General features: G+C 43.5%; 1 protein-coding gene across 1 annotated transcript in view; it reads right to left on the bottom strand.

The window, feature by feature from the left end:
* The window catches only part of LOC117938242 (polypyrimidine tract-binding protein 2-like), an 11,272-nt gene extending 3,586 nt beyond the window's left edge, over window positions 1–7,686 (bottom strand). Inside the window, exons 1-10 of the mRNA XM_034862763.1 lie at window positions 7,510–7,686; window positions 6,051–6,078; window positions 4,158–4,218; window positions 3,300–3,472; window positions 2,877–3,017; window positions 2,481–2,636; window positions 2,284–2,394; window positions 1,990–2,200; window positions 1,610–1,725; window positions 598–613 (exon numbers count right to left, since the gene is read on the bottom strand). Of these exons, the coding sequence (XP_034718654.1) occupies window positions 598–613; window positions 1,610–1,725; window positions 1,990–2,200; window positions 2,284–2,394; window positions 2,481–2,636; window positions 2,877–3,017; window positions 3,300–3,472; window positions 4,158–4,218; window positions 6,051–6,078; window positions 7,510–7,517 (1,021 nt within the window). The 5' untranslated portion in view covers window positions 7,518–7,686. The remainder of the gene's footprint in view (window positions 1–597; window positions 614–1,609; window positions 1,726–1,989; window positions 2,201–2,283; window positions 2,395–2,480; window positions 2,637–2,876; window positions 3,018–3,299; window positions 3,473–4,157; window positions 4,219–6,050; window positions 6,079–7,509) is intronic.
* Window positions 7,687–9,950: the final 2,264 nt, after the last annotated feature.

Here is a 9,950-nt window from a genome sequence, read left to right as displayed (position 1 = left end):
ATGAATGGAGGGGAGAGGGGAGGAGGGGAGGAGGAGAGGGAGGGATGGTGGGGGGAGGGGGTGAAGAGGGAAGCATATGCAAATTGGGGGGAGGGAATAAAAAAAATAAAAGTGAGGAAGGGGGAGGGACAAAAAATAAAATATAGGTCAGTACACTGGAATAATGCAGGTAGTTCGGTCAGAGATAATGGCTCGGATCAATGTTTTCTTTAGTCAAAATACAGCAAATAGCTTCACCCTGGACAAGCATGAGGTAAAGTTACATTCATGTCAAAATCATATTAAAATCAGCAATATAAAGTCATAACCATGGGATAAAAAACAACATGCAGCAGGTCGGAATTCTGAAGATGTTCTATCTTTCAGCGAGGGAAAGAACTACTACAAGGGTGTGAGAAGCTGAGGGGGGAAATAGTTAAGAGACCATGCAACTCAATATTTCTTTGGCAGTATAATTTGGCATGCAAGAGTTGATGTGAAGGCCACCTGAGTAAAACATGGCGTTCACACAAGTCTGAGAGGCTTAAAGAAGGATTAAGCACAGTATCTTAACATCGGGTATTTGAGTGGTTGAGATACTGTCAGAAGCTCATTCACAGCCAGAGAAATCAGACTGATGAGAAAAGAGACAGAGACATTAGGTGAGACAGTTTAGATGCCGTTTAGGTCACAGTTAAAAAGGCAAAACGCAGGAGGAAGAGGGAGAAAAGTCAGTGAGCGAGCGTTTCAGAGAGGCAGGTATTTGTTCCCAGGACTGAGACACAGCTTAGGAGACCACAGAATGATTTCATATGAGCTTTCATATGAGCTGAGGAGAGGTGAGCAGAGCTTAGAGAGAAAAACAGAGAGAGACAGTTAGCGGAGTTAGATACAGTTTGACAAGAGAAGGGAGGGCAGAACATCACAGGAGGAAAGAGGGAGGGTTCTGGTGGGGTGACAGAAACAGCAAATCCCCCTCTCTCTTTTGGGATATAATAAGGCTTGACCAAAAGGTTAAAAAACAGCAAGGTTCTGGGTGTGTAAATGACACTAAGGCAAAGAAAAGGTTAGACGTGTTTTTTTTTTTATACTTCATATTAAAACTACATGGAATATTAACAAGAGGTCCAGTGCATCTATTCTGAAAAGGATTGGACTCTCCGTGTACTGTCGAGTGTCCACTGTGATCAGTGTCCACCAGAACGGACATCATCACAGCTCCGAGTGGCTAAACGTTCTGGAAATATCTAGAAAACATATGGACTAAGATGCTATCCGCCAGACAACACAAAAGCTTTCTGAAGAATAAAAAGCTCAAACAAAACCACGCTCCTATTCTCACAGTAGAGTTTTACATTTTAGAGTAGCTCATTTATGCATAAAAACAGAAATGACCAAGATCCCAGCAGTGTTCCAGCTGAATACACTACATTATGTGACATTAACATCCAAGCTTGGACCTTCTTTATTTCTCCGCTATGACACACTTAAGACATCACAAAAGGTACAGGGGAACTGGTGGCCCTAACCAGCAAATACAACTACAGAGAGATGAAGTTGGGGGGGTAGATGGGCCATCTGACAGGTGTGTGTGTGTGTGTGTGTGTGTGCGTGCAGGGGTGTTACTAACCTCCTCGTTGAGGTTGCTGACCAGCAGCACCCCGCTGGAGCCCGCCTGTCCAGCGAGGGCCACCCTTCCTGCAGCAGCAGCTGCCGCCGCCGCCGCGCTGAGAGGGTTCAGGGCTCCTGTGAGGGAGCAGACCAGACAATCATGGTATGGAGAGCAGCACTTCCACTTAACCACAGTATTACAACAATGAGTAGGGAATGGAGCAGCCAAAAGGACTGATAAACAGCTCCCATTCAGCTTTTAATTAATTCCATAAAAAAATAAAAACAGCTTTTACAAATTCTTCACCTGATGAAAAATGTCTCATGAGACTAAATTAAAACAGTTGGTACAAACATAAACAACGGGATAAAAAGAAGAAAAAGAAAAGTGTGATGTACCTGGGATCTTACCGAGGAGGGAGTTGGAGTCTTTGGAGAAGGCAGCAGCCACCGAGTGGTCGATGCTGGGCTGGCCGTCACCAGCAGGCAGCTCGGGCCGCGTGTAGTCGCGACTCTTATCGTTGTTGTACTTGACATTCAGGCTGACCAGCTTAGAGAAGTCAATACGCAGCGTGCAACACGAGTTGTAGATGTTCTGGCCATCCAGCGCCTGGAAGAGAAAACGAGGCATCCTATAAGTTTAAACGTGGCATGGCAAAGCACAAACGGAGCAGCAGGTAAACAAGCTCTTACCAGTTTGGCCTGCTGTGCATTGACAGGATCGCTGAACTGCAGAAGGGCCTGGAACTGATTATTCTTGGTGAATGTGATTATCTTCATGACTGTGCCAAACTTGGAGAAAATCTGCAAACAAATCAAACAATACAACAAATTTAAAGAGTGAGTATTATGTCACATGCCGACTGAACCATTGTTGTGTGGGTGCATACCTGTTGCAGCACATCCAGCGTTACAGGGTAGAACATGTTATCAATGATGATCCGCAGCACAGGACTGGAGGCCGCAGCCAGAGCCTCCTGTACATCTGAGCTGGGTGAACCGCCGGACTGGACCGCCGACACTGCCTGAAGCACAGCCTGGGTCCGCTACGGCAAAACACAAGCTGTCACTCACTAGCTTTAACAATGGGGCTCAGCCGAAAACAGTAATTTAAAAGAAATCTGGATACAGACACACTGCCGGTTGAATCTGTCCATGTTTTACACCCCCAGTTACTTCAGCCAAACAAAAAGCTCTAGTTCTCAACCAATTCCAGATGAGGCCAGGAGCTGGAGCTGGGATCATGAAACAACGGTTGTTTGGTCTGCTAGTCTGGCTCTACCAACCTGATTGCCAGCATCCGTTTTGAGTTCTTTGTGATTGGAGTACTGAATAAAGACAGGGACATTGCGGATATGAGGAGTTACAGTGGTGTAGTAGTTAACCATAGTGATGGCTGTCTCCTCCGTCCCCATCTCCAAGAACGCCTGGAAGAAGAGAAAAGAAGAACTAGAATTAATTATACATTAATAAGTTTCCCCTAACTTTGGACAAACCTTCCGTCCATTTTCATTGAACTATATAAAGTTATTTTAGATATCCTGCAAGTAACAGACAAATCAACAGGCTGGACTAAAGAACCTCTTCCCTCTAGACCAAAGCAGATGAAGTTGTGTGAACACCGAGGGGTGTCAATCGATCAACAGGCGACACATTGACACCCGTATGGTTCTTACAAATTCACCATGTCTACAGCTTCCTCCACTCACCTGGTTCTTCCCCTTCAGTGTGAGGATATTGGTGACTTTGCCAAAAGGCAAGCCAAGGGCAATGACTTCGGTTTCTGAGGCCTCGTTGGGCAGTTTCCTGATGTGGAGCACACGAGATGGTGGGGCCTCCTCCACCCTCAGCTTTTTACTGTCACTGCCATTGGAAGCCCCATCTGAAAGTGTAGCATGAACATCCATTACCTAAGCTAATCGATGCAGAAGAAGGTAACGGGCAACAATGTGTCGGTCTGTCCCTTAAGCCCATTAAACTTAACTATTTCACAGTTTGGGGCTGCACATCAGATTTGTTCTGAAAAGAAAATGGTTTGAGAAGGTACACAGTAGCCTGTGCCAGTCAAATTACCCAGAGATGAATAATAATATCCAACCTTGTCATGTTATATGTGCTGTATCCCTTTCAGGTTAAGCTGGATCCTGAAATTAAGCAACCACATCAGGTGGCTAAATAAAGGCAGTCTAAGACTGGTAGACTGTGACTTTGATTAAGGACACTAGATGTTGTTTAATAGGTGAACTTTGTTCGTCTTTTCTATGTAGTGCCATAACCAGCTCTTGCAGTCCTCCTGCTGCTGCTAACAGGAGGAGGTATTGAAATGCAGAGGTACCCACCATGTCTCCTTGAGTCACATGTTGTGGTGTGTGGGTGCCCTCCTACAGAGGAGCGTGATGTTGTTCACACACCAAACAGCTCCCATGGGGTTTAACGCTGCCTGTTTCACTTTTCAAACACCATTTAACTCCTTTTAACGCAGCCTGTCACTACCGATCAAATGGTTGCCTGCTATTTCCATCAAGCCCCCCCCCCCCCCCCTCCAAGGGTGGCTTGAACAAACTCACCACCCATACTGCTGATGCCTGAGTTGGGACTGTTGTACATACTCAGCTCATCTGATCCTCTCTGCAGAAAGAAAGACAGACAAACAGTCAGGAACAGTAATAATGGGGGGAAACTACAAAACTAGTTCCATTTTCCAGACAGGCCCTCAAAGGCAACAATAAGGCAGAAGTCTCTGAAGACAGTTTAAAGGAACAAAAGGAGTAGGTGGAAAGGGACATAAAACAGAAGAAGAGTGGTCTGCTCCTCCTCTTCTGGTGTGGGTTTAATCTTGCTGAATTTAAGATGTCAAGACGTGTCATTTCATCCTGAGCTCTGCTCGGTCCCAGAAGGGTTGCTGGGGCTGACAGGCGCCCTGTGCTCTTAAACCTGACTGATGGGATGGAGCAGAACCCTGGCTGGGGACCCATTACACACACACAACGCTATAATAGCTTCACACAGCCCTCGTGGTTTCTGTCCAACTACATTTGAACCAATTGTTCTTTTGTCAGTAACATTCTTTATGGTAACGATAAACTAGATGTTGCAGGCTTTGCTACAGCGACAGGACACAAATAAATTGGAAGGGTAATAAAGTCGTCTGACTTGGGCCAGAATATGAGCGCGCAGTGCACGAGCTACAAGAATCCAAGAAGTGATTTCTGTCCAACAGCTGGTATCCCTCTGTTCTGTCGTCCACACTGAAATATTGATGAAATAAACAGGTTGACAAAGACCCACCATATCAGAGGAATCAGAGTTTTATGACTGTTCCGTTTCCCTTCCAGAGAGGACTTTAACTTTGTTTTGTGCAGACGGAAACGCAACAGGCACTCAACAAATCAGGTTAGACAGCCACAACAATGCACTTACCCTTGGAAACGGTTGCGTTAGAAACAAGCAGAAAGCTGCTACGAGCTAGGCTAAAGCTAATATAGTTAGCCTAAAGAAACCATGGGTCCGTCTGTCCCAACTAACGTTACGGTTTGGAGCCGCGACGCTGGAAACGTAACACTAATCTACGGCAGAAGTCTGCTTGTGATCGAACGTCATCTCCACTGATTTAATTGTTCTTGGAGACACAGAGTGTGTTGCTAGTGTGTGCGACATGCAGGTCTGATCAATTTATCAAACTAACCCCAATAGTCAACCACAACCTGACATTTAGAGGAAGCAACATGCAGTCCCTGTCATTCACGTTAGCCTGGACTGACTATTAATTTTTATTATGAATCCAATGGTGTCATGCTAGTCAACCAGCGTATTTCTACCAGATGTCCCTCTCCAAAACCACTGAAGAAGAACAACGTTAGTCACAGCGCTGACTTTCTCTGATGTTGGTAAATCATTACAGTTTAACAAAGAATGGTTGCCCTCAGAAAAGATCCTTTTTCATTTCCTTCTTCTATGTAGATGCACTCCCCTACAAAATCACCACAGTAGTTGAGTATGATTTATCATTTCCAAATAGTGCTATTTATGTCATCTTTTAAAAATTACTTATTTTTATTAAATCGCAGGGGGGAAAAATAATGCCCCTTAAAAATTGACAGTGAACTAAAAGTTTCCCAACTGACTTGCATTTATGAATTGATCTGGCGATGTCAGGCTAAAGGTATGTAGAAAAATTTATGAAGACAAGGAGAAAATTCTGTTTCCCGCCATCCATCCCTCTAATCTCGAGCAGTTTGTCTTTTGCTGTTTTTCGGGCCTGTGTGTGTTGTGTAACAACAAAAGGGGAAAAATGGCATTTCTCCTTGCGGGATTTTTCAAGTATGTCTTCTTCTTGTTCAACAGCAGCAGCATATAAATTATGCATGTTCCTTGTTAATGCAGCAAAAAAAACAAATACAAGGCAGGCTCACATGATGTGTGTAGGGAACACTAAGCAAAGATTAAAGCAGAAAACCTACCTTCACTCCAACTGCAACATCACTGATGCTGAAAGAAAGAAGAACTGTCAAAATAAAGGAAAACAACATAGAAAAACCAGACACTGGCAGATGCACAACTTGTTACAGGTGTATAACCAAGTCTAAATTGCTAGTGTTGTAGTATTTAAGACCAATTTTTGAAAGTCTTTGTCTCGTCTCAGAATCAAGCACATTTTTACTCCGTCTTGTCCTGGTCTCAGATGAAGAGGACTGGGGATTTTATTTCCAGACCAACAACTGAAGGGATATCACTAATCCGCCTGTGTATCGTCTGATTTATTTATTTAATTTAACATCAATACTGGATCTAAAGCTGCCTGTTGGGACTATTAGCTAGTTGTGTATCTACTGTATTATTCGGTTATTTGGTCTTGTCTCTGTCTCAAACCCTCAAAGTCTCACTACACTATGTTCTCAGTAATGACGTGGTCTCTGTTTGGGTGGTCTTGACTACAACAATGCATCCCATGTTCAACAACTGGCAAAGTAGTGTGGCATCTTGTTAACAGATCTTAGTTACAGTAAGCCATAGAAATGTTATAAATTAACACCATTTAGTTCCGTCCACCTACAAGCCCCAACACTGTTACTCCCACTGCGACCACAGCTGTTCATTTATTTGTTGCTTGCAAATTGATTTTGCTGATTTAAAAACTACGGATGCATTCCCAGGCCTCCATTGTGAAGAGAGACTGCCTCCTGATACCAGTGCCTGTGAGTTCACACGTCCCGCATTCCGTTTGTATACATACCTACATGTCTGTATAAGGACATCAACACGAGCTGGGCCCATGCTGTCCCAACTACTAGTTTCCCAAAGGGGCTCATTAACGATTCATTACATCTTCAAGTGTTGAGGTCACGCTCCAGGCACGGCGGGCCACCCCCGGACTCTGACTGACACACCCGACTACACTTCATGTAACCTCGGATGGAACATACACTTTATAGAAAGTATAACTGCTGCAGTCACACATCTCAACGCTCGTAGTTGGCTTCTAGCAGCTTTGATACATCATACAGGTTTCGGTGTTATTATTGATTTAAAAGCAGCACGCAGTGAGAGAGTCAGCTAAGACAGTTAGCTTCAACACAAAGGACCGACGTTACTGTAACGTTACATTAGTTAGCATGGCGGTGGCTAAACTTCGCTATCAGCTGCAGAATGCTAACGGTAATGTGGAGGACTAACGTTATTAACACGTCTACCTGAGCAGGTTTATCAAAGAGGTACAAAGGCAGCCGATGTATTAAAGCTAAGTTATCAAGACATGCTAACACGAGACACTTCCTTAATGGCAGAGAGCGCGTGGCTATGGAAACCCGTTAACAGCAGCAGCACGCGACTCCTCGGTTTCTCCTAAACATGGCGCATTAAATGACAGACTCGTGTAGCACATCAATATAAGTCAAACGACATGTAGTGATGACACATTACCCGTCCATGTCTGCAGGTATTTCTCGTCCTTTCGTCCAGTTGTCTTTCCAGCTTCCACCAACACTGCGCACGCACACATACACACGGGAGTAAAATGGAGGCAAATAGCAAGACGATGCAATGGCGGAAATGGGCGGAAAGTGTCGAAGCTGTTGAGCGCGCTGCCTTCAGCTACAATGACCCAAAACACACAACCTGTGGCAGCTGATGATGACGATTTTGTAACACTTTTATTCTGACAGAGAGAGAAAATAAAACTGCTTTCAAAAATAGGCCTACAATAAATTGTCTTAAATAAAAGGATGTATTTTGACAATTAGATGTTTTTTTGTCACACAGTAAACATGGGGAGAGAACCCGAACAACTCAGGTGGAACCAGATGTTGCAAACATAGGGGATCAGCCCAAAACTGGGGGGTTCCAGGGCGCATGCTCCCTCAGGGAAATCCTGTACCATTTACAGCAGCTATATTCACTAGTTTCCAAGCCATTTTCACAAATATGTTCATAACTTGTGAAAAACATGATCATGATAGTTGCCAAGGTAAATTATAATTTTTTACTATTTTATGTATGTCAGTCCTGTGCTCTCTCTCTCTCTCTCTCTCTCTCTCTCTCTCTTCTAGCTCCGTGTTTGGGTTCCACCATCTCCTCAGATCTGACTGTAGTTATGTTTCCATCCACTTTTCAAAGGAATTATCAGAAGTTTGCGTAATGACGCCATGCTGTTTTGCTCTTGAATGGATTTGAGACATTTTAAGGTGTTTCCATTCTTTTTCACACTGAATCACACAACATTTAAGCCAACATTTGCAAATAAAGTTTTCTAGCCGAAATGGATTGCGCCGTCTGCCAACACATGACTAATATTGCACAAGTTGTAATAGTGACAAAACATTGCAGATGTTCGTAAATGCCAGACAACAACAGCGGTGGCCAGTGGTTTGGGAATGACAGCGTTCACAATGACATTGAAAAAGTCTATTATGTCACCTAAATCTGTTACGGTTCACACCCACCATGTCTGCAAAGAAAGCGGAAAAAGGCTTCTTCTTCATTTTATGGCAAGTAGTAACCATAAAATGACCTAAAATGTAATTTATTAATCAGCGTTTTCCATACTGAATTCGTTTATACCGATGAAGAGAAAATCTGATGAGATCGAAGGTAAAAATTTTGCAAAATTCATGAAATTCACTTGAATTTTGCTGTTTCCATAAGGCATTTTTCAATAAATATTACTTAATATGCATCAACATGTTTGGATGGAAACATGGCTAGTGTGTATCTGCTGCTAAGGCTTCACCCAAAGCTTTCTCACTGGAAACAGCTGCTGCTGGCTCACTGACATTAGGACATGCTGTACTTGTTTTCAGGATATTAGAGGACCCCTATAACATAGAGGATATTTATTTTTAACGGCAATCATTACTTTACAAGATGTCTCCTGGACATTTCAGACTTCCTGAAAATGTCTGATTGACATTATAAAAAAACATTTCCAAGATATCAAGGGAACCATACACAACAGCACAGAGGGACTGTTAATCTGGACCATTCAGACAAGGTTGGTTTCTGGAAGGGCAGTCTGCATGGTGGTGGTGGTGGTGGTGGTGGGGGGGTCTTTTTGACAGACATGCGTCATGCTCCTGGGTTCCTGACAACGTCACATACTGGGTGAAATTAACGCCTAACTGCTTATCTTAAAGAACCTGGGATTTAATTAAAAATGACATTTCCCCAAAGACTTGCGCCTCTGAGGCTGCCATGTTGAAATTAGTGGATGAGGGGCCCTCTGAGCAAAAGGCAAATAAGCAAACTGTCAAACGCTCAACAAATCACTGCCGTTTATCAGCCCTGCTCGCTGCTCAGGAAATAACAGTGGACTGACATCCTGCACAGCGCCCGCTGCACCGTGGATACAAGTCATATTGTTATTAAAAAGGAGGAGGGGGGCACAAAACAAGCCTGTCAAATGTGATATGGAGACAAACAATGTGGTTGGGCTAAGTAGGGGAATAGGTTGCTGAAATGAGCTCTTAAGTCACCACAGACATATTTGGCCATTGACAAAGGCCTACTTTATGTTTTTTGTAATGAGTGCCACTCCTTAACAGAGATGAACCAAAACAGGCAAGGGAAATGAAATGCTGCTGAACTGGAATCAAAAAGGTAAAACTCAGACCAAGAAATCTGAGAGCAGGACCAACGTAGTTACTGACAAAGCTCCACATATCTACATTATGTACAGAAAGCAACCTGTTACAGTAAGTATTCAGGATTTACTCCTGCAGATATACACTCCGCACTACTGATGTTCACAATCTACACGCAGTCTGACACATACACATTGTATGTTGTTGCTCACTGGTGTATTGCTTCTATATATTCATCTTCTTTCACCTATATGTGAACATAAAAGCTACACGTTTATGTTCACC

Source organism: Etheostoma cragini, chromosome 22 (assembly GCF_013103735.1).
Source record: "Etheostoma cragini isolate CJK2018 chromosome 22, CSU_Ecrag_1.0, whole genome shotgun sequence".
In the NCBI taxonomy this organism is placed as follows: domain Eukaryota; kingdom Metazoa; phylum Chordata; class Actinopteri; order Perciformes; family Percidae; genus Etheostoma; species Etheostoma cragini.
Note: the sequence above shows the minus strand (reverse complement) of the source record. Positions and strands in the feature narration are given on the sequence as shown.